Here is a 24,915-nt window from a genome sequence, read left to right as displayed (position 1 = left end):
TATACGTACACGTAGCCTGTCAAACGAAATACACAGTTTATTATTTGGAAATGACGACAGAGGAAGCATTTCCGCCGATCATTAGGTTGCAGGTAAAAATGTGTGCAAATAACATCTATCAAAAAATGTGTTGCATATTTGTGAGCAAGCTTACATATCGCGGTATAGTTGGAGTATTAAAAAAATTTATTTCCTGTTTACAGTTGAAAAAAATATTTTCAACTTTTAAAATAAATAGCATACAAATAATATCGATAAATAACAGTGACAGGGCATTACTTTTGAATAAAATTTTATAGATTATGTTATTTATAAAAAGTATTAAATATCTAACATTATCCTGGTTAATATTTATATTGTAATATTGGCGACAGTCCAATGCTTGAGAAGTTGAAAATTATTTTTAGAAAATTCGGATAACTAGTATTATTAAGTAAATTTATTAAACAAGATTTATAAATAATAATGAATTAAAAAAAATCAAAGCTTTTACAAATAATTAATTTTATACAATTAATAAGAGAAACATTTTTCAGTCATTTTTTTAATAAGAGAAACAATATTTTTGGAAAATAATATGGAGATAATAATGAAACATTAGGTTTGCAAAAATCTCAATAAAATAAAACTGTTTAAATATAAATTTTCTTTTGTATAAAATCAAAGCTTTTTTGTGTTGTGATAACATTATTTTATATAATGTAGTAACATTAATAAATAATTCAAGATCGACTGAATTTTCAATTCTCTTTAACCCATCAAGTAGAATTTCCTTATAGCATAAAACATTGTTTTTAAAAAAAAGAATAAATCGTTTGCTGAATATTGTCGTATATGTTTAAATTTCGCACATGCGCCGTATAAATTAAAATTTGATCGCGTTTACATAGAATATACGATATCATTACTCGTATGTGTATAGCACATACGTAAAACCATATCCATTTTCTTTGCAACATATTTCAACAGAATTAATTAAATAAATGAATTAATTAAATACATAAACTGTACAAATAATTAATCTATAGGAGCTTTTAATTTGTATAATAGTTAATCTATAGGAGCTTTTAATTTGTATAATAGTTCTATTAAGTTTTAGTACGTACATACACGTTTCTTCTGGATACAGAACAATATAAACTTAAAAAATTACGTTTGATTTAGTTTTTTAGTAATAAATGCTCGGTCGGTAATTGGTGTATGATAATTTTCCTAGCAACTATGATATTTATGTGTGATAGAAAGAAGGGGGGTATCTGGAAGAGAGAAAGGGAATATATCGTGAGGTTTAATAAGCGCGTGCGCACAATAATGACGGGAGCAATATATCGCATAAGGCGGGGTTAGAAAAACAAGGATAGAGATAACAAGGGGTTGAGAAAGGCAGCAACGCAACCCCTGTTTTTCCCGTAATCGTTGCTGTTCGAGTCTGCGCCCTGGTTTAGCATATGGGGCGGCTCCTATATTCCTGTACGTCTTTAGCGTTACCTCAGGAGCGTCTGAATGGTAATTTAACGTGTGCCGAGGAAAACACCTTTCTGTCCGGCAATTGCTGGACAAGTGAGCAATTAGGAAAACAGTGCCTACTCTCTAAATAAGCACAATGGTTATGGATAATGCTAGCCAGGTATGGTTCTACGTATTTTACGGGAAAAAGAAGTGTCAGAATGTTGCCGGTATTTTTTTCTCTCCTTTATCTATTAATCGAAGGGTGTGAACTACGAAGCGATGTATCGAAATCATTTCGCTGTTTTTATTAACAAAGTACATAACATTTTATTTTTAATTAATATCTTACTATTATATCAATCTTTTTGTTAATCTGAGAAAAGTTTCGTGATGTATTTGACACTCATTGAGAAAGTAAAAAGAAGTCGTGGAAGGGGGGATTGTATGTCAGAATCATACATAAGTATGTATACTAAAAGCAGACGGTTCATAAACCAGCTGCTTCTTCTCTCTATATGACTCTAGTAATAAAACACGTAATTTGAATATAGATAAAGATACGTAATAGGTGCACATGCATTAGAAAACGACACAAACTGTATAAAATAGGAAATATTTAAAGCGATTAATAGGGTGAAGGTCACCATCAATTATAACACTTCGAATAGATTGTTAATTAGGACGCTGTAATTAATTATTATACAATTTATATCGAAATTTTTATACGAATTAAAATACATATATTTTTTTATAATTATAACAGTATACACTGATACTCGTATGTTAATGCATTTATTTATATACACTCTTTGTCGATGATAAATTTAAAGTAGAATAAATTTGAAATCGAACATTAAATTAGTGGGTTAATTACAATTGTTAATTCGGTCACATTTAATTAATGTCTTTTCTAATTGGCTAATTCTATTTGATAATTTATTCGCAACAAATAAATAATTTCAGAATCCTCTTTGATTATCATATTAATTACTGATTGATGTATTTTATTCAGGTCGACGATACGACAGCATTTCTTCGCGCTGCTCGATCTGGAAATCTTGAAAAAGTGATCGAATTCCTCGATACCGATTTAGATATTAACACAGCTAATTCAGTAAGTATCAATCTATTAATAATATTTAATATTACGTATTTATCTATCGACATCGATTAATGTAATATTTTCTTTATTAGAACGGTTTAAATGCTTTGCATTTAGCATCGAAAGATGGTCACGTCGAAATAGTAACGGAACTGTTAAAAAGGGGTGCTAAAGTTGACGCTGCTACGAAAAAAGGAAACACCGCATTGCACATAGCTTCTTTGGGTGCGTAACTATATCGAATATATCTAAATATAGAAGAACATGATTTCGTTTTCTTTTTTTAGCTGGTCAATCGGAGATAGTAAGCATTCTTATTCAATATGGAGCCGCGGTTAATATTCAATCACAAAATGGTTTCACACCCTTGTACATGGCTGCACAAGAAAATCACGATCAAGTTGTTAAATTATTGCTCAGCAACGGAGCTAATCAAAGTCTCGCAACAGAGGTGAACGTCTCAAATTAATCGACTTATTTAACTAATATAATATAACCTTAGATTGCCGGACAAATAAATCCTTCAATATAAGTATAGCACATATGGATCTTTGGAACTAAGGAGTGGGGAGGGGAAGGAATTATTATAATATTTATATACATTTCGTGCTATTCTATTTCTCGGTACTGCAGCATTCGGCTTTCTCTTTTTGGTTATGACAGTACCTTCCCCTGCTGACCTGACGTTCAGTCGTCGCTGCTGGGCGGGTTGCAGGTTTCAGGCGCTTTGTACTCGAATTGTTAAACGTTAATTATTGGAAAACAAAGCCGCAAACGCTATTTCGTTATTCTTAATTTTCGTCTTATTTTGATCCCTAGAATCACCCCTTAAAATTTTGCCCACTTGTTAGCGAACACCCTGTATAACAATAAAATTGTAAGCAAGTCAAATTGACTCGCTCCGGCAATCTAGTGTTAAATAAAATGATCAAATTTGTCATAGTTTGTATAAAACAGAAATGAAAAAATTAATATTTTAGGATGGATTTACACCGCTTGCTGTGGCGATGCAACAAGGACACGATAAAGTAGTCAGCGTTCTTTTAGAGAATGATTCTAAAGGAAAAGTTCGACTACCAGCGCTTCATATCGCGGCTAAGAAGGATGACTGTAAAGCCGCTGATCTCCTCTTACAGGTGAATAACGATTAAAAGAATTAATTTATTTCTGTTAGCCCGGTCATTTTATTAAACAACCGGTTCGCTTCGTTCAGAACGATCACAAACCCGATGTAACTTCGAAGAGTGGTTTCACGCCTTTACACATCGCCGCTCATTATGGAAACGAAGAAATAGCGCGTTTATTAATAAAACGTGGCGCCGATGTAAATTATTTAGCAAAGGTATCGACGAATTTAATATCGATTAAAGGGTTGAATAAATGAATATATATTATCATTGATCGTTTCTGTTGTCAGCATAATATAAGCCCGTTACACGTAGCGGCAAAATGGGGTAAAAACAATATGGTTAAAGTATTATTAGAGAATTCAGCTCAAATCGATGCGAAAACTAAGGACGGTTTGACACCTCTTCATTGCGCGGCAAGATCTGGCCACGAACAAGTAATTACCACGCTTCTTGAACACTCTGCGCCTATAAGTGCACGAACAAAAGTACGTAAGCAATGTCTTTTAATATTCATTCTAGCAGTTCACTTAGGTGCTAGGTGTATATGTATATCGTATTAACGTTACTTATTTTTATTAATCAGGGGCGTCATATTAATTTTTTCGTAGATATAAAATTTAATTACCCCTCCCTCTTTTTAATAAACGAAATATTTCATTTAAATATACAAGCATAGTAATAAAAAAAATAAGAGTAAGAGATTTTACTTCTTTTTCTTTATTAATGTAACTTACAAATACCTTAGTTTTTTTATTAATTTATTGTAGTCTTTAATTCTCTATTTGACGCTCCTACCATTGATAGTAATAGTTATAAAATAATTCTAATTTTTTCAGAATGGACTTGCTCCGCTGCATATGGCATCGCAAGGAGATTATGTAGACGCGGCCCGGGTACTTCTGTATCATCGAGCCCCTGTAGACGAAGTTACCGTTGATTATTTAACGTCACTTCACGTAGCCGCTCACTGCGGTCACGTTAGAGTCGCGAAATTGCTTCTCGATCGAAAAGCCGACCCGAATGCACGCGCTTTAAACGGCTTCACACCGTTGCACATTGCTTGCAAAAAGAATCGAATAAAAGTTGTTGAACTTTTGTTAAAGCATGGAGCATCGATCAAATCTACCACCGAGGTACGTGAAATTGGTGTCTTTTTTATTTATTCTAATCATCATTTTGTTTATGTGCAAAATGCATAAGTTTGTTTTATATTTTTATTTGATTTTAGATCAAACAGGTTCAGCTATTATGAACTACCGTTTAAAATAATTCCTTTCTTTTTTTCTTTTGTCATGAAAAAATGTATAGAATGAAATTTATTATTTTCTTGGAAAACACGTACAAAACGCGAACTACGGGATTTACGGTTTAAGCATTTTCTTTTCTTTGTTGGTTATCAAAAAGCTGTTATGTTTTGCAGTCTGGACTGACTCCGTTACATGTTGCTAGTTTTATGGGATGTATGAACATCGTGATATTTCTATTGCAACACGAAGCCAATCCTGATGTGACAACAGTCAGGGGCGAAACACCTCTGCATTTGGCAGCTAGAGCTAATCAAACAGATATTATTCGAATTTTATTACGAAACGGAGCAAAAGTTGATGCTCGTGCAAGGGTAAATAAATTATCATGCTTGAAAAATAATGAATCCTTCTTGACGCTAACGATTTATTTCAATATTTTAATTGTGCTTTTTTTTTTTTTATTCATGAAACCGCGGTATACACGAATGACGTTGATATATCGTTGCTTCTGTTTTCGTTGTTAAATGGAAATGATACTATGTATTTATTATTTCACCAATTTGTACCGTACAGCCCGTGTAACGCAATAGTATTAATTGTTTTAGGAGCAACAAACGCCTCTTCATATAGCATCACGATTAGGAAACATCGATATTGTTATGCTACTTTTGCAACACGGTGCAGCCGTCGATACCACAACTAAAGATATGTACACCGCGTTGCACATTGCGGCTAAGGAAGGTCAGGAGGAGGTAATGTACAAAGAAATTGCAAAGATTGCGGATTATATCAGCACACAAAGTAGATTACATTTATTTTGGGCAAATTATCGTGAATATCTTATATAGAAACGCTATAGATTCGTTATTTTTCGTTGTTACATATATTTCCTTTTATCACCACCTACATTTCATTTCATCTGTTGTTAATAAAACTTTTGTTTTATACTCATATTTTACGTTAAGTTATTTACGTGTAACTTATTTTAATAAAATTTTTTATCACATCGATTATTTTCTATGTAAACTTTTTTTCAACATTCTGTTACGTATACTCCATGGTTTTCTGATTTATGTTGATACTTTTTAAATGTAATGTATGTACAAATTAATATTTTCTACACAGCAAAGAAGAGCACACCTTGTAGATTTCAACGGCTTCGATTTGTCACGGTTCTGTTCGAAGTTTTCGGTACCGAAATATGAAAATTATTATAAATCTACGATAATTTTTGTTTAAAGCCGAAAACCTTGAACATTACTGATTTTAAAAATAGAGCATGTGTATAACGATTATTCCCGTTATAGAGTAGTTTTAAAAAACCCGATCCCTTAATCATTATGTTATTATTTTTATGAATATTTATTCTGTGAATTTTATTTTACAGCGTAATGTTACTTGCATTATTTGTAGCTTTGTACTGTGCTTGCATTATGTATATTTCAAATGTTTTCTATAAATCAATTGTTTTTAATATCGGTATGTATTTAGTAAAAGGTAAGACAATTATTTTTTATTTAAAATTTGTTTTTATTAATACATTGTTGCGTTTGGGTATTGCAGTATCATTGTAAAATGTGTTTTATATTTTTATTTATGAGTTATAATTGTAGCCTTATTTATGTTGAATTTTTTGACACACAGGTTGCAACTATTCTAGTGGATAATAATGCCTCTCTTAAGGCGACCACTAAAAATGGTTTTACCCCTTTACATATCGCAGCTAAATACGGCAATATGAGCGTTGCAAAGATACTTTTACAAAGAGATAGCAAATTAGATGCCCAAGGAAAGGTTTGTATAAATTATAGTGCAAATTATTTATTTGATTAATCATCATCTCTAGTAATACAGAAAAAATTATATCAAACATTTCAGAATGATATTACACCGTTACATTTGGCATGCCACTATGATCATCCAAATGTTGCAAATCTTTTGTTAGAGAAAGGAGCATCTCCCCATGTTGCTTCTCAAAATGGACATACTCCCTTACATATTGCTGCTCGTAAGAACCAGGTAAAGTACTTACAATTTGAAAAGAATGGCTCAAGAAAGGTACTTTAATGATTAATTATGTTAAATATTTTCAGATGGACATTGCTTCCACTTTATTAGAGAATGGAGCAAATGCAAATGCCGAATCTAAGGCTGGATTTACACCACTGCATCTGAGTGCACAAAAAGGACATTATGATATGACAAATTTGTTAATTGAACATGGAGCTAATCCAAATCACAGGTCAAAGGTAAATTTATTTCGAATTTTGTTAAAATCTTAAATGATTTAATAGCAGTAAAGTTATACACGTTATAAAAATATTTCATTCAGGAAAATGTACATAACAATAGGGAAAACAAGAGTTAAGAGAATTTAAATCAGAGCCTTTTATTTTTTATTAAATTAGAAAATTTGAAAGTGATCCACATATAAATTACAAAAGGAATTTTATTGAAAATTCCTTCTATACATCCTGTTAAAAATTTGGTATCTTAAAGATGAATAATTTTTCCTTATTTAGAATGGTCTATCCGCGTTGCATCTGTGCGCCCAAGAGGATTTTATTAAAGTAGCATCAATTCTTGTGAAAAACGGCGCAAACGTGGAAAGTGAGACCGAAACTGGTTACCGGCCGATACATATTGCAGCGCATTTTGGAAATCTTTCTATGATCCGATTTCTTTTGAAACACAATGCGAACATTGATGTGAGAACTAATCAGAACTATACTCCACTTCACCAGGCTGCCCAACAGGGCCATGCTCATGTAGTTACTGCTCTATTAGAAGGGAATGCCTCCCATAAAGCAAAGACTAAGGTGAACAATTATTATTCTTTTTATGTACAAAATTAGAATTTTTAACAAAACAGTTAAAATATAAATTTTGTATTGCTTTAGGATGGTTTGACTGCTTTAAATATAGCTCAAAAATTGGGATACATATCTGTTACGGAAGTACTGAAAGGATTGTCTTACGATACGTTAACACCTGATAATAAAAATTGGGACGAGAAGTACAAAGTTATTGCACCTGAAAGTTTGCAAGAAACCAGTTTTATGTCCGACTCAGATGACGAAGGAGGTATAATATTACTTAAGTTTTATATTAACATTAAATTGTTTAATTCATTTAAATTGCATTTATGGCATTGTTTTTGAAATATCTTGTACATAAGTTTGAATTTGAGGAGCAACAAATTCACTTCACTCGTTTGTTTACAGGTTCAGACACTTTAATTAACGAACAACCATATCGGTATCTGACAGCAGATTTAATGAAAAGTTTAAGGGATGATTCGTTGCCTATTGACGTTACACGAGACGATCCAATACATAGACAAGGTAAGATACTTTTTGATCCTTTTTTTCATTACCATTGTCTTTACGCAATCCTCTAAACTCATTTTCGATTAGTTACAAAAGAAGAAAAGAAAGAATTTACACAAAGCAATAATTATTGCCTAGCAGAAAACTTTGATACTGACGGAATTAATTTGGGGTATGTAATCATTTTTTACAATACTAGATAGATAAACTATTTCTTGATAATGCATTCACATTAGTAATATCCATTCTTGTGCGCAAACCTTTATTAATCGAAATCAAATATTTTTTTTTTCTAGCCGATTGCATTTCCGATCGTAAGTAAATTCTGTTACTGTAATTAGAACAATTTTACTATATAGATAAACTATTCACATTACAATTGCAATGGAACAAAAATAAATTACCTCATCAGTCTCAAATTATAGAACTGAATATTTTCAATTTAAGACACATTGTTGTTAAAAATTTGATAATAAAACAACTTGTGGACAATATTATTAGTTTCTGTGAATAGTCATAAAGTATAGTTAAAATGTTACGTTTACTTAATTATAATTTAAAAAAGCATACACTCGTTGAATTTGAATTTGTAGATTTTTAGTAAGCTTTCTGGTGGATGCACGCGGAGGTGCTATGAAGGGATGTAGACACAGTGGTGTACGCATTATTGTACCGCCACGTAAAGCAACAATGCCGATTCGAGTTACCTGTAGATTAATAAAACCTAGTAAAGTTACAAATCCTCCTCCTTTAATGGAGGGAGAGGCGTTGGCAACTCGTATCATAGAGATGGGACCAATTGGTGCAACATTCCTAGGGTGAATATATTTCCAGATGTTTTCTTATAATGTCTGTCATTTTTATTAAAAAAACAATCAACGGAATAAACGTAATTGCAGGCCTGTTTTAATCGATATACCACATTTTGCATCTATTCGAGGCAAGGAAAGGGAGATCATTATTCTTAGAAGCGAGAATGGAGAAACATGGAAGGAGCATGACAATTCTGTTGACAATGACGATACATTGTTAAACACACCATACGGTATTCAATAAATCTTTTATGATAATTTTATTACCAAGAAGATACTTTAGTTTATTAAAAGTAATATTAAAAAATTTGAATTTTACAGATCCACAAATGAGTGCTTCTCATTCTGGCAGGATTACTCGAATAATAACTTCGGATTTCCCTCAATATTTTGCTATTGTGACAAGAATAAAACAAGAAGTTCATGTCATTGGTTCCGAGGGTGGAATTTTAATATCCAGTGTAGCTAATCACGTCCAAGCAGTTTTCCCACCAGGAGCTCTGACAAAGAAAATTAAAGTTGGATTGCAGGCAAGTTAATAATAATAATTAATTTTTCATAGTGTGTACAGTACCGAGGCTATTGGCTATGACTGTGCACGCCCCTGCTGACACGATATTCACTCGTCGGTGCTGAGCAGGTTGCCGGTTTCAGGCGCTTTTCACTTGAATCTTTTATTATCTTTTAACTAAAAAACTATTTCGTCATTCTTGATTTTCGTCTTATTTTAACCCTCTGAATCATCTAAAATTTATTCCACCTATTGAAAATTTGCTCCACGCGGGAAAATTTGAATTAACATTTACCTTCTTATCCATACTTTTCAGTTATATGTTAAATTTGATAATATTTAATAATAAAAAATTAGATTATTTCTTTTTTTAAATTACTTTTAATATTAAAATCATTAAAATTAGGATTTTGAGAATTTCTGCTTCTCCGTATCGCCATTTTTTCTAGGAAATCCTGCTTTACTCGGTACTGTATACAATCATTTCCATATAATTATAACTAATAAAAAACGTAAATGTTTTGTTTCGTACAGGCACATGTAATTCCTGCAGAACTTACAGCAAAACTACTCGGCAATTGCGTGGCCGTTTCTCCAGTGATAACAATTGAACCAAGAAGACGAAAATTCCATAAACCGATTACATTGACGATACCAGTACCGCAAGCTGCTAATAAAGGAATGATAAATCAATATGGGGGTGAAACACCAACGTTACGTCTTTTGTGTAGTATTGCAGGTAAATTGCAATATTGCTACCATAAATATTGTTATAATAGCAGCAAAATGTATTTTTCTTTTATTTTTTATTTTTGACTAACTTACTTGTCTCATTTTTATTAACCATTCCATATTTATTTACATTATAAACAATATAGGTGGAACAAGTGAATCACAATGGGAGGATGTTACCGGATCAACGCCACTAACTTTCATGAACGATAGAGTATCCTTCACAACAACTGTCTCTGCTCGGTTTTGGTTGATGGATTGCCAAAATATAAGCGCCGTTCCAAAAATGGCTACAGAATTATACGAAGAGTCACTATTTGTACCATATATTACAAAGTATGGAATATTTTCAAAGCTATAACGATTTTATGGTATCAATTTACTTTTCTTTGGATAAAAAATTAATTTTTTGTACCCAGTTTCGTGATCTATTCAAAACGAATGGACATCCTTGAAGCTACATTAAGAATACTGTGTATGACCGATGGAAAAGAAGGAATTCACACGTTGGAGAGGCAAGAGGAATTCGTCGAAATTGTTAAAAGCCGTGACGTTGAAGTAAATATTCCCCGTTACATAATTATCATTTTGATCGTTAAATTTTATTTAATTTTCTTCGAAATAAATTTCAATTTTTCAACCACGTTTATAAACCAAAGGGGCCCGTCGAAGATTTAATAGCCCTGGGTGACAGAAATTTTTATCCGGCTCTGGTTAAATCGTACTGATTACAATTTGGGTTTCAATTAAAATTTTTCCAATATACAAGGAATGTATTCTTTACAGGTACTCGATGGGAAGGATCTTTACATTGAATTTAGTGGAAATTTGGTACCCGTAACAAAATCAGGCGTACAATTAAAGTTCACGTTCAAAGCCTTCCGTCAGAATCGTTTATCTTTCCACGTGAAAGTAAAGGACCCGTTATCAGACCCCGTAGCGAGGATGCTGTTCATGAAGGAGCCGAAGGTTGCTAAAGGAGAACCACCTCAGCAACCAATTTGCGTCTTAAACATTGTTCTTCCAGAGATTACAACTAAACTTGAAATTCAGCAAAAATCTAAAGGTGAATGTTTTTGAACGCGTTCAGTATTTAATATCAAACAACGCACATTTGTATATTATAATATATTTTTATTTGTTACAGATTACGAAGATTCAAACATCATTAGCCAAAAATGGGATTCTTACGAATCGAAATACAAGAAGGAAGAGAAAGAGAAAAGCGACGAGCCGAAGGATACCTCCCCTTCGGAAAAGAAATTTATTACCGACACCTTGGAAAAAGAACGAACAGGTATGGGCATTAATTACCATTTATCATTACCTATTAAATAAATAATGAATTTAAAGTAGCGAAATGAAGATTCGATTAAATCAATTTTTATAGACATTTCTGTAGAATACAAGCTTCGAATAGACATTTGAATAGTTATTGTATTTAACTGAAACTGCAATGCAAGGTGCAAGAAAGGTATGAACGTGTAGGTATTAAGTGGTTAAATACTTGTTATTTTAGTAAACTTAATCGTATGATGCTGCAATAGAATGGACGAATTAAATAAGGAAATAACTGCAGTTTATAACTCTTCGATATTTATTTGAAAAAAAAAGAAAAAGAAAAGGAATAAGAAAAGTGATCTCCGAGATAGTTTCATTTTATACATACTTGACACATAGTGTAACTCCATTGTGACTCTGTTTTCGTCTAAGAGAAAAAAAAAAAGTTAATCCGCTTATGGCCGAGCGTTCAGTAAGACTTCTTTAATTCGATTACGTATAATAGTATCAACAAAGGTTGGAAATAACGGCGACGGCTTTCTGTAGTCTGATCTGAACCGCCGTTAGAAATGCTGCTTTCAAAATCTATCTTCTTTTGAGTTCATCTTACAATGATTTCATAAACGTGAGTTTATTTCATTTCAATCGTGTTACCGATCCTTGTTCTTTTATTTATTTATTTCATTTATTACATACATCTTTCTCTCTTTCGTTGTTTAAACGTTAATTTCCATTTTTCTTTACTATTTTCAGTTTCAGGTTTTTTTAAGTTCTTTAGTAATTTACGCTTAAGATCGACACGATAAGTCTTAAAGAAAGGAAGGACTGTTCCTAAAACGCTTCTCGCCATGGAAGAGTCGAGTGACAAGCAAGAAGAACATACGGAAGAGTGCACGTTGAAATCGAAAACGGAAGAAGAAAACGAACCACCTTTAGATAATTCTGTAGATCATTCGGAAAGAAGTGGCAAGGAGGAAAAACCGGTGGAGCATTTAGAAAAGAGAAGAACATTGTCGTTGAATCAAGATGAACATTTAAGCCCCTCGAAGACGAAAGTGAAGCGTAAATTGAGATCGACCCGTAGGAAACTGAACGCGATGATTCACAACTCGTCGTTGCACTTTTCCGATACCGATTCCGAGGGAGAATTGACGACGATTAATTACCAAGGTAGATCGTTAAATTGTACGGTAGAAGATCCACAAAGACCTACGATATCTGTAACGTTAGATAATGTGGATGGTAAGGAGGAACAAGAGGAACAAGGAAATTATTTATCGGCCGATGGTAAAGAAGAGTCTAGACGAAACAGTTTCGTCGAAAACTTAACCGACGTCGACGAAATTTATCCGAGTGACCCGGAGAGCGAGCAAAAAGAAAGTCAAAATGTTTTAAAGGTTCCTGAAAGTCCTTGTCAAGGTGAAACGGACTTCGAAGACGTCGAAGACGAGGAGGAAATAAACTCTCCGATCTACTTGAAACCTAGATCAGATATATTTTGCGAGTACAGCGGAGAAACGATAACGACTAAAGAAGGCGACGGGCCATTTTCCGTGGAAGTTCGAAATAAAATGTATAAAGACGATATTTCTCGAAGCGAGTCGTGTTGCGCTATGCCAGACATAGTGGTTCTGTCCAACACCGACGAAGAAGACATGGAAGTATCTGACGACGAGGACGTACAAGAAGCTTGTTGTAGTCAGAAAGAATTATTCGAGGATCTAGAAGCTCTCGCGGGATCGCAAGTTTTCATGAAAAATATTAATAAAATGGATACCTTGTTATACGTAAAAGATACTAGCGACGATGTAATTAGCGATTGTCATACCGATATCGAAGACGTTGATCCAAACGAATAAAATAATTTAAAGCAAATACACGGTAAGGATATAAATTTACAAAAGTACAAATTCTTTAGGTATGAGAATATTTATTAGCTTTTGCTTGTCCAAGCACATACTGGATATTGGGTATTATATCTTACTATATTTATATAACAAAGTTATTTAAATTATCTAACAAATATTTCCTTGCTTTGAAAGAAATAATAGTTAAAAAAATATGTGTCCTATTTTTATCTAACATTATATGGAATATAGATATTCCATAAATAGGAATTGAGTGAAGAAATTCGAATATTAACGATTTAAAAAATGAACAAATCTTCGTTTTACTGTTACCGCTTAGTATTAACTTACTTGTCTATACTTATAATTGCAGACAGAACTGCCGTCCTCGACCTTATCATACACAACCGTATGGGATATTAATTTTAAGTGTCGAAGAATATCTAAAAAAAAAAAGAAGTAAAAGCAATTATAATTCTAACAGAGTTCAGAGTTTATTGTATATTGGATATATATATCTCTATATATATACACACACATATACACACTATTGCATGTTACACATTAGAGAGATTAATAGTATTATTTTTTGAGAGTGTATTTATTTTTAGACAAAATTATATATGTATGTACAGTATCGGAGTTTATCGTACGTTACTTCGTTAATATTTTGAAAAAAAAAAAAAGAAAAGATTATAAAATGATCTAAAAGTGTGTTAATGCATATCGCTTGCCAAAGTTTGATCGCTTATATCCTTTGAAATTATAAATACTATATACATATAACATATACATATATAAAAGAAAAATGTATTTTCCGTCTAAGGTGTAATCGATGAATAAAAAGTAATGTGAGCATGATTCTTGGTTGTTCTAGATGCTGTCACTATCCACGAATCCCTTGCGCAAAAAGCGGCTTCTTTCCTAGAATCTGTAGATGCTAGTTATCCCAGTAAAGTAGTCGGCCAAGAGCAGGATTTGTCGCCGAGTGTCGAGAGGCAAACGTATTTCGAGAAGAGGAAGTTCTGGGAGGACATATCAAGAAAGCGTGAGAGTTACCAACGATCCGAATCGGAAGTGTCGAGATCCTCGCAGTTGACCATCAACGAAAGTGAAACCGAGTATGGTCACAGCGGTGTCACAGAGGACATGGCAGAGATTGGTCCTCAAGTCGAAAGCTCCGAGACGATGGAAGATTTAAACGTGCCAGACATTTCAGAATGTTCGGTGGCGGAGAAAGCACAATATTTTGAGGAGCAGATACAGAAAGAAACGACGAAGCTTCCGTCTAAATTGCAGCAACAAGATTCTTTGAAATCTGACAAAGAGAAACTGACAAAGACTAAGGTGAGTGATAAAGAAAAAGAGGACAAAGACGAGAAGCATACGATGGAACTGAAGGAGGTTGAAAAGATGGAAGAAAGGAAAGAGATTATCAGCTCCCATCAAGTACAGATGGAGAGTGTGAAGAGAGAGTTGGAGAAATGGGTTGCCAAAGAAGAACAATATGAGAGTAAGGTAATTACCGATGATGTTGCAATGGATGTTTCCAAAAAAGAATTGATTAAGGAGAAACGGGATTACGTGGAATCCGATGAAGCTGTGACAGAAAAGGTGGATGAACCTGAAATACTGAAGAAAGATACTGAGAGTTTACAAGAGAAGAAAGATGTGAAGAAAGTAGAGAAAGATGCGCAACAAACTGTAGGTATACAGCAAGAAATTGTAGAGAAAGAACGAAAATCTGTAGAAGAGAAGCAAACAGAGGCAACAGAGGCAACAGAAAGTATAAAAGAAAGTGTAAAAGAGAAAGAAGAAAAAGAGGACTTCAAAAAAATGGAAGAATTTGTTACAAAGATAACTCAGCAGCAAGAAGATATAGGGAAAGAACAAAAACAAAAGGAAGAACTGGTGATAGAAGCAGCAGAAAGTAGAAAAGAAAGCATCAGACAAAAAGAAGAAGAAAAGGATTCAAAAAAAGTGGAAAAATCTGTTACAAAAGTGGCTGAGAAACAAAAAAGTTTAAAGAAAGAGCAAAAGGAAGAAATTGTGGTTAAGTCAACAGAAAGTATAAAAGAGAAAGAAGAAGAGAAAGAGGATTCCAGAGAAGTGAAAGAACCTGTTACAAAGGTAATTAAGAAACAAGAGAGTATGAAAGAGAAAGAAGAAAAAGAAGAGGACACAAGAAAAGTAGAATTTGTGGCAGAACAAAAAGAAAAAGAAACATTTGTGAAAGAAGCAGTAGAAAGTATAAAAGAGAAAGAAGAAGAAACTGAGGCTTTAAGCAAAGTGGAAGAATCTGTTACAAAGGTGACTGTGCAACAAGAACAGCAGCAACAAAAAGAAGAGAAAGAATTTCTGACAGAAACAACTGTCCAACAAGAGGATGTGTCAAAGAAACAAAAAGAAGTTGAAATTGAAGAGAAAAGAGGGCCAGAGATAATCAAAGAGGAAGAAAAACCACAAAAACCTATTATAGAAGAAAAACAGAAACAGATAAAAATAATAGAAGAAATGAAAGTCAAAGCACCTGAAGGAATAAAAACGACAGACGTCGTTACAGAGAAGACAAACGCAAGAAGGGTAATAACCGAACAAACCACTATTATTTATAAGGTACAACAGGATGGCACATTGTTAGAAGAAAAAGTAACGAAATCAGTTCAAATAGAAGGCGAAGGAGGCAGATTGGTTCAACTTCCTGAAGAGAGGATAAAAACAATTTCTGAAGAATGGCAGGATGTACAATCCGCAGAAGTTAAAAAAGAACTAGAAAAGCTACTGGAGAGAAAGGAAAAGATGGATATAGGCGTTAAAAAAGAAACGGAAAAAATTGAACAGGAAGCAAAGATTGAAAAATTAGAAGAAGTACCTTGCGTCTCTGAATTGATTACAAAAGAAGACTCACAACTCAAGGAAGAAGAGAAGCCATTGTCAGAGATTGAACCAAAACACACAAAGAAGGAATTCGAGTCTCGTATTCCAATTTCAATGGCAAAGATGGACAAAGACAAGGTTCAAAAAGAAAAGCAGAAATCTCCAACGGAGCCGAAATCTCTGAGCAGATCACCGAGCGACAAAGATTCAAACGGCGAGAAAGAAGATGTCGTTTCTCCGAGTAAAAAGAAAGAATTCGAGTCTCGAATTCCGAAACGCATCACAGACGTAAAGTCGACGTCGGAAAAGGCAGGGAAAAAGGAGGCGCACGTTAAAAAGGAGAGCGAAACGATCACAATAACGGAAAAGAAGTCGAGCGAGGAGGTGACGTCAAAATTGGAGGAGCATTTGACAACAAAAACCGAAACGCAAACCTTCGCAAAAACTTTCACTGATCCTCGAGAAGCATTTAAAATGTTCGAGGACAAAGACATTGGAAAGAATGAATTCGCGGTAGTCACATCAAAAGTGGATCACAAAGTTTCCAGCACGTTGGAAGAAAAGGAAGTGGTGTCCTCGGAGATCTCCAGCGGCACTGACAGGGTTATCACTTTGGAGGAAAAGGAACGAGTAGAGAAAAAGAAATCCTCTGAATCGCAATTAAAAAAAGAATCTCCCACAGAAACGTTGGAAGAGAAAACGAGCAAACGCGAGGAGTTAGATAAAACGGCGATTCAAAAGATGTCGATGAACGTAACAGACACGAAAGAGATTATAGACGCGGCCGCTTCCGAGTCCAGGGTGGAAATGAAGAACGAGGAAATAATTAAGAAATTATCGGATAAAGAAGGAATTACTACTCGCGAGGTAGGTAGCACGATATCGAGAGAAAGCGACGCAGATGTGGCTATTAGAATAAAGAAGGACGTTTCGGGAAAGATCGACGACAAAGGCGACGCGCAGACAATAATGGAAAAATTGAAACCGGAAACGGAGAAAAGATCGACTCCCGTGGATTTGGGCCAGGTAGAGACACTCGTTCAAGGAGAATCTTATAAAGAGAGCAAAGAGAGTTTCGATGTTACTCGATTCGAACCAAGCGAAAAAGCACGAAAAGACGAAGATTCGAAAGAAGATGAGAAGAAAAGTGTGAAGATAGAAAGTTTAGAGGAGCAACAGCGCCGGAAGTTTAAAGAGATCGAAGCTCGTACTATAGCGGAAACTCTGATCCAATCAATCGAAAGCGAGATAGAAACAAAATCCGCTGCGGATTTAAAAGCGGAATTATTAAACAAAGGATATCTTGAACAGATAATGAGCGACGAAAAGCTGGCGGACGATCTGACGCGTAAATTCGAGAGTATAATGAAGAAAACGGAGAGGGAGGACTCGAGATCGATACCGGAAGAGTCTCACTCTAAAGACTCCACCAGAGAGAGTATAAGCGAGGACATCACTAGAGACGAAGAGTCGTCTTCAAATGAAAAAGAAAGTTTACCTTTATCCTCGTCTCAGGCGAAATTACAGGACAGAGACATTACCATGAGTCCCAGTAGTATATCCGAGCAGATAGACTTCGAGGAGACGATCGACGTCGACACGAATGAATCGGAGGGCGTGTCTAAAGCCACTTCGAGCCTGCAATTCGAGAAAGAGCGATCCGAATTGCCGAGGGATTCCCGTAGCGAGGCTAGTTTTCCCCACGATAAAATTGTGTCTGAAATTTCAGGCGCTAGGGTGCTGGAAATCCTGGAGCCGGGTGGCGACGTACGGTCCAGGGAAGACTCGGTGGACGTGCCTTCGCTGGAGATGGACGAACAGAAAATCTCCGAACAGACCACCAGCCGGGGTATACCGTCCCTTAGGGAGAGCGCGGAAATGGATTCGTTCGAGAGATTGGTCCAAGAGCGGGACATAACCATAAGTCCCAGCACCGTCTCCGAGGACACTAACGTAGATTACTCTTTGGTCCATGAGCTATCTCTCTCTGCGGCTATGCAAAAGGACTACGAACCGGTAAGTACGAAGAGGACGGACAGTTTCGAGATCGAGAGCCCCCCGATGGTTTCGCCTAAGCCGAAGGTGCGGGGGCTGGAGATCAAGCCTGTCGATTGGATGATCGGGGACGAGAAGATAGAAATATCCGAGACGCTCGAGCCGTCTCAGATATTCGATCAGGAGCTGGAGGCGTACGAGACGATGAAGAAGAAGGAGCGTTTGACGTCCCAGGATGGATCCACCGACCATGAGCAGGAATCGGCTACCAAGTCCTCCGAGGACGTAAGTGTGATTGAGCCGACAAAGGAGACTGTGTCCGAGGTTCGGGTGGCCAGCAAAAATGGTAAATTTACGGTTATCACCGTCACTGAACAAGACTTTGATAACGAGTTGGTGGAAAACAAACTGGACGTCAGCTGCCAGGAGTTGGTGGATACACTGCAGCGCGAGTACGACGCGAAGACGCCGATCAAAGAGTATGTGGAGAGTATGGAGGAGGAGAGGAAGTCTAGCGAAGAGGAGAGGAAGTCTAGCGAAGAGGAGAGAAAGTCTAGCGAAGAAGAGAGGAAGTCTAGCGAAGGAGAGAAGAAGTCTATCGAAGAAGAGAGAAAATTTAGCGAAGGAGAGAAGAAGTCTAGCGAAGAGGAGAGGAAATCTAGCGAGGAAGAGAGAAAGTCTAGCGAAGAGGAGAGGAAGTCTAGCGAAGGAGAGAAGAAGTCTGTCGAAGAAGAGAGAAAGTTTAGCGAAGGAGAAAAGAAGTCTAGCGAAGAGGAGAGGAAGTCTAGCGAAGGAGAGAAGAAGTCTGTCGAAGAAGAGAGAAAGTTTAGCGAAGGAGAGAAGAAGTCTAGCGAAGAGGAGAGGAAATCTCGCGAAGAAGAGAAGTCTAACGAAGAGGAGAGGAAGTCTAGCGAAGAAGAGAAGAAGTCTAGCGAAAAAGTCACTGTGGAGCCTGAGAGAAGGGAGAGACGTAGTAGTTTAACCGTTCCCAGTGAACTGCATATCGAGAAACCTTCAGAACCAATGAAGGAGGAGGAGAGGATAGCTATTGAGGATAAAATGAAAGCTAGGGAAAGCGTTGAAACCAAATTGGAAAAATCGTCCAAGGACGAGGGAAAAGCTGAAGAAAAGGCAACGGAGCCTGAAAAGACCCAAGAAGAAGAACCTGAAAGAACTATTCGCGTTGGCGATGCTTTGAAAGAATGGACAGAGGCTTACCTGTCGAAGATGAAGCCTTCTGGTGACGACTATAAGAGACACATGGAGAAAAGCAATGAGAAACACGAGAAACCTGGAAGATCTATAGTTCCTTCCGACACTTGTGCCTTTAAAATAAAGAAAGACGATCGTAACGTCGATTTAAGCGCCCGGTACGCTATAACAGTCCTAGACCAGGTAGTTAAGAAGGAGATCGACGAGGTGAAGGAATCTCTGGAGGCGGCTAAGCAGGATCTGATAGAGGAGTTGAACGAGAATAGCGAAACTGTGATTCAAATAAAAGACTCACCGTCGGAGTTCCAGTTTAAATTACAACCGGAATCGATTCCAAACGACTTGCCGTTTTTATACAAATCACCCTATCCCGAGCAAACATTCGAGCCAGAAGCAGAACCAGTAGATACGCGCTATTCCCCTGTCGATAAAACAGTGTCCGACGATGCCGCGCCTCGGACGAAGGATGTCGTCGAGAGCAAGGCGGACGTAGAAGAATCCGGTTCCAGTAGTATCGAGGAACCGGTACCCGTCGGTAAAGAAGAAACGCTGGTGAAAATCGAAAAGTCTGATACTGAGACTGCGATAACCGTCCAAGAAGAGCCGAAAGACGAGGAGGAGGAGTATCGTAGTCCCGTGCCCGCTAGTAGATCGGGTTCGGACGTAGACAATAAAGACGAGAGTTCTTCTTTGGCCCTGCCGCGGCCGGTGCTCAGAAGGCGACAGAAGCCCGGCAGATCTTCGAAACGAGTAGTCACCTCGGAGAGCGAGGCGGATCTTGGCTCCAGCTCCGGGGAAAGTAGCAACTATCAATCGTGTGACTACGAGATCGGTAGCGGCAGTCGGCCCAGTTCCTCCGACGTGGAGGCTTTCCAATCCTGCGGTGTTCCTTCGGCGACCGCCTCCGAGTACGAAACGGCGGCGATGTCGATAGAACATTCCTCGGCTTCGAGGCCGACATCTCAGGAGTATCACACAGCCGCCACGACCATGAGCTCGCGTGAGTCCATGAAGTCCTTGGCCTCCTTTAGTTCCGGTCATTTGGGCAGCATCGACAGCACTAGCGAGCTGTCGGAGACTCTGGTGCCCTCCGAGGCGGACGTGGAGAAGGAGGAAGTGGAGGAGAATCTTAAGGGCGAGGTGGACGAAGAGCACACGGATAGGTCCGACTCCTCGGGTAGCGACATACCGATGGACGAACCTATGGATAAGCTCGAGGGCAATGTACCTTGTCGCATGAAACGATCCTCCGAGATGATCTTCCCGCAGATGATGGAGGACGCCGAGATGGAGGCAGAGGAGGAGGACGCTAAGGGGGTAGATTTTGCTACATCCACTGCTACCTCGACACCTGGTGCCCTTCAGTCCGTGGACATAATGACGTCTAGAGTGTCCGAGGATGGAGTACAAAGCGTGTGTACTCAAGTGATCTCGGTCCAGGCCCCTACGGAAGAGACAGCTTCATCTCTGACGAAGGTTGCCACTGAAATTTCCGAGATGGAGATAACCGAGAAAGACAGTGAAGCACAAGCTGAATCCGAGTTTTTTAATCAAAAATCCATCGCTGAAGGTGTAACAAGCGAGAGTCCTGAAATGTCCGTGCAGACAGCCACCCCGTCGTCCATGATACAGCAGGCAAGCATGTCCACTTCTTCGACCTCGGGTGCGTCCATCGAGACTGTAATAGGGAAAGAGAAATCGGACCGCCATTCACCGGACAGCGATTCCTTCGAGATGATCGACAAACCCGACATCATCGACGACTTCGTGGTGGTTGAGGAGGTCGGTCGAGAGGCCGAGGAGTACGACTCCGAGGGTAAGAGCATATGCATCAGCGCTATGCCGCAAACAAGTAGTAAACATTACGACCGGGACCTCGAGAACCTTATATCCAAGGAAAAAGAAGATCCCCAAGCATCGGTGGTTAAAGTATCGAAGAACAATGAGCTCTTCGACTTCGAATCCGAGGAGAGCCCGCCTCAAGTCTCCAATGATGATCAGTATTCCCAGTCTTACTCGGATGAAGAGCAATACGAGGGTGGTAAAAAGTGGATAGAGATGCAGTTCCACGCGGACACCCGGGTGTACGACATCGAATACGACAGAGGTCCCCTGGAGGACATCAAGGAAGAAGAGATCACCGACTTCGAGGCTGGTAGCAGTAGGTTCGGCAGTTTGGGTAGCCACAAGGAATCCATAGGAAGTGTGGGCAGCATGCGGGGCAGCTTGGGAAGCACTCCGGACTACGACGTCCTGGCCGGCAAAAAGTACTTCACTAGGCCGACCGACCACGACAACGTGTCCTTAAGTTCGTTGCAGGAGTTCGAGCACCTGGAGAGCACGGTGGCAGCTGAGAATGCGAAAAAGTTCCAGTGCGGTTCCCATGATTCCGTGAACAACGGCAGTCTTCCTAGGAGATACACAGCTAGCAAATCCGGCCACGGTGACGATATTTCCTTGTCTTCGCTGAAGGATTTCGAAGGGCTGGAGAAAGCTTGTAGAGAAGCTCATCTGATCGAAATGCGTGCCAGGGAAGAGGAGGACCTATTGGAGCACGAGAGTCCCGAGAACAAATACAAGCTGGAGAGTCTGGTGCGGACGAGGGTGGACACCAGCGCGGCGGGTTCGTTCAACGCGAGCGCTTCGGGGTCGGACGATTACGAGAAGAGGATTAAAGAGATCGACGAGATTATACGCATAGCTCAATCGAACGTGGAGAAATTCGATCGCCAGGACGACACCACGGATGACATTTCGCAGATTGAAATTATGGACGTGGAGAAGACGGAGACTCAAGCAGCCGCGCAGGTTGCTCCGAAACAGGAGACACCTGAAGCTGTGCCGCTTCAGAAGGACACCAACATTATGGAGACGAGTACTGATTCTCTGGAATTGGAGGATAACACGGATAAGAAACATCATCCGCTTTGTCGAAGCTCGGATTCTTTAGAGATGAAAACTACTCTGGATTATCCTTCATTAAGTTCTGATTCCTTGAATAATGTACGCGATGCGAAGGAGACCCAATCGGACATGGTTGGTCAGCCTAGCATCGTTAGACGTATTTCCTCGGACTCGTTGGACATGCCTTTGCTCGATCAACCAGAGGCTGAAGCTCGTGGAAGAAGTAACGAAGACGATCGTCCGGACGATGTCGTGTCGGACAATTCTTTGGAGCAAAGGTCCGAGAGAACGGAAACCGACGCCACAAGCGACAAGAAGAGGACAGCGTCCAGCACCGATACGTAGGAATACTTTCGTAGGTATGTGTCGGATTTTGAACGCGGAACATCATGCTAACTCGATGAGATACATACAGGATGTTCGACAACAGGTGGGCAAAATTTTAAGGGGTGATTCTAGGGATCAAAATAAGACGAAAATCAAGAATAACGAAATAGCGTTTGCGGCTTTGTTTTCCAGTAATTAATGTTTAAAAATTCGAGTAAAAAGCGCCTGAAACCTGCAACCTGCCCAGCACCGACGACTGAACGTCAGGTTAGCAGGGGTCGGTACAGTCATAACCAAGAATCGAAGCCGAATGCTGCAGTACCGAGTAACAGAATAGCACGAGGTAAGTTTCGACGATTCTTGGTTATGACTGTACGTTCCCCTGCTAACCTGACGTTCAGTCGTCGGTGCTGGGCGGATTGCAGGTTTCAGGCGCTTTTTACTCGAATTTTTAAACGTTAATTAAAACAAAGCCGCAAATGTTATTTCGTTATTCTTGATTTTCGTCTTATTTTGACCCCTAGAATCACCCCTTAAAATGTTGCCCACCTGTTGTCGAACACCCATTTCTTGACGCGTTCCGTGCCACGACTATGAAATTTAAACCTTTTTACTAATTTTGAAACGAGTAAGGTTAGTTTAAGTTGGGTCAATTTAAACCTTCTACTAGTATTTAAATAAGTTAGAACCAAAATTTCTTTATTAAAATCTTATTACTTGATTGCATAAAAATTCTACTGCAAAATTAAATATTAAAAACCACCGAATCCCACAAGGTACGGAACGGGTTAATTAATTCGGATACCATTACGAATATCAGCCGAAAGGGCCGATTAAGTACTTTGAAACTTTTAAAGTACCCTCTCTCCTTGAATATGTTTTATTTCAGATAGAAAACTACCAAGGTGAATTTGTTACGACATTGGTTTCTAAAGCCACAACGAAGTATCGTCGGCACCGGGTAAGGCGGATGCTTTACGCGTGTACAACAAAACGTAATTAAAAAGAAAAAGCAAACCAAATGATAGGTACCAAAGAAGTAGGTACTTGAGCGTTGTGCATGTACAAGGTATTCACGCGTTTATCTTTATTTCTTTCTCCAATAATATTTATTTTTTGTTACGCTTTAGTGAAACAGTTATGGTTTACGAAATATACCATTGTTACCGAAATAACGCATTAGATAGTAACGTGAATTACGCTTAATTATTTCGCATTAATCGTAAGTTTATCATATTAAATATTTGCCGTTGCTCTGAATTTTTATTTAATCAAGTAATCGCGAATATCTTGCTTGAATGTTCATGGTTGTTCAAGACAATTAATTTATCATTGTAAAATTGTACTTCAAATGTTTATACGTCCTACATATATTATATAATACTATTGTATAATGTCATGTTTTGTAAATTTTTCGATTGTAAAGTGTCTTTTTGACTACGTCTTTTTTTTAACGTGTTGATCATTCCGAACACTTTACATTACGCAGATAATTTTGAGGAACATTTACGAGTTCTGATACTTGTTAATCTTAATTGCGAGTGTTCACGAAAGAACAAATATCTATTAACTAAATAGGAAATTTTATATACAAAACTGTAATGTTTAAAATATTAGGAAGAAAGTAACGGAAAGAATACATTCTCTACGTATATTATATAAACGCATATGCGCAAATGTTGTAGACATTTTGTATGCGAAAACTTTAATCGACATAAGTGGTTGCTTTCATCATTTTTGCTAACGATCAATTACATGTATTCGATCCATTGTACAAGTTCTGTGTTATATCAAGAATTTAACGATGTCTTTTCGTTTATCTTGAAAATCTGTTTTCTTTTCATCGATGAAAATATAAACCTTTACGAACGAAACTATAGTATATAGTTTTACTCCTTTTCTCATTAGGAGCACGAACGTGTTAATTCTATTACATATGTGTGCCTCGCCTATTATTTTATCCTTTTATTTATTATTTTACCCCTATTTTTAGGCCTCCCGTGGACCACCCTCCCAAATCATTATTTTATCCCTCTTCATGAGCCTCGGCTCAACCTTTCCAGTTGTTTATTATTTTTTTGTCTTTAAGGGCCTCATGAGGCCCAACCCTTTATCACTACATCCCTTACATGTCTGCATCCTTAACATCCCTGTATCCCT

The 24,915-nt window shown here is 37.5% G+C and overlaps 2 protein-coding genes across 7 annotated transcripts; both read left to right on the top strand.

Annotated features, from left to right (window-relative positions):
* The first annotated feature begins 10 nt into the window (after nt 1-10).
* Nucleotides 11-24,629, top strand: LOC114872202 (ankyrin-3-like). 5 transcript variants are annotated; one of them, XM_029179227.2, is made up of 28 exons: nt 11-92; nt 2,462-2,563; nt 2,644-2,776; nt 2,839-3,002; nt 3,532-3,687; nt 3,765-3,893; nt 3,969-4,166; nt 4,518-4,814; nt 5,102-5,299; nt 5,534-5,680; nt 6,573-6,722; nt 6,807-6,947; nt 7,022-7,177; nt 7,451-7,747; nt 7,829-8,012; nt 8,153-8,272; nt 8,345-8,429; nt 8,554-8,571; nt 8,851-9,075; nt 9,157-9,302; nt 9,391-9,599; nt 10,115-10,319; nt 10,459-10,648; nt 10,732-10,870; nt 11,099-11,378; nt 11,460-11,609; nt 14,318-22,787; nt 23,645-24,629. In XM_029179227.2, exons 1-27 carry the CDS (start codon nt 51-53, stop codon nt 22,771-22,773), a joined length of 12,717 nt encoding a protein of 4,238 aa, XP_029035060.2. In that variant the 5' UTR covers nt 11-50; the 3' UTR covers nt 22,774-22,787; nt 23,645-24,629. The 5 variants fall into 5 exon arrangements, with proteins under 5 accessions (XP_029035060.2, XP_029035051.1, XP_046141232.1 ...); XM_046285276.1 differs by lacking the exons at nt 11-92; nt 2,462-2,563; nt 2,644-2,776; ... (5 more) ...; nt 5,102-5,299; nt 5,534-5,680 and having other exon boundaries at nt 5,793-6,722; nt 8,399-8,429; XM_046285275.1 differs by lacking the exons at nt 11-92; nt 2,462-2,563; nt 2,644-2,776; ... (5 more) ...; nt 5,102-5,299; nt 5,534-5,680 and having other exon boundaries at nt 5,793-6,722; nt 8,354-8,429.
* Nucleotides 11,864-14,301, top strand: LOC114872273. Of its 2 annotated transcripts, XM_029179338.2 has the most exons (3): nt 11,864-12,218; nt 12,347-13,474; nt 13,814-14,301. In XM_029179338.2, the coding sequence occupies exon 2, from the start codon at nt 12,442-12,444 to the stop codon at nt 13,450-13,452; it is 1,011 nt and encodes a 336-aa protein (XP_029035171.2). In that variant the 5' UTR covers nt 11,864-12,218; nt 12,347-12,441; the 3' UTR covers nt 13,453-13,474; nt 13,814-14,301. The 2 variants fall into 2 exon arrangements, with proteins under 2 accessions (XP_029035171.2, XP_029035161.2); XM_029179328.2 differs by having other exon boundaries at nt 12,347-14,301.
* Nucleotides 24,630-24,915: the final 286 nt, after the last annotated feature.

The sequence above is a fragment of the Osmia bicornis genome, chromosome 3, assembly GCF_907164935.1.
Source record: "Osmia bicornis bicornis chromosome 3, iOsmBic2.1, whole genome shotgun sequence".
In the NCBI taxonomy this organism is placed as follows: Eukaryota; Metazoa; Arthropoda; class Insecta; order Hymenoptera; family Megachilidae; genus Osmia; species Osmia bicornis.
The sequence above is the reverse complement of the archived record's forward strand: the minus strand, read 5'-3'. Positions and strand labels throughout refer to the sequence as shown.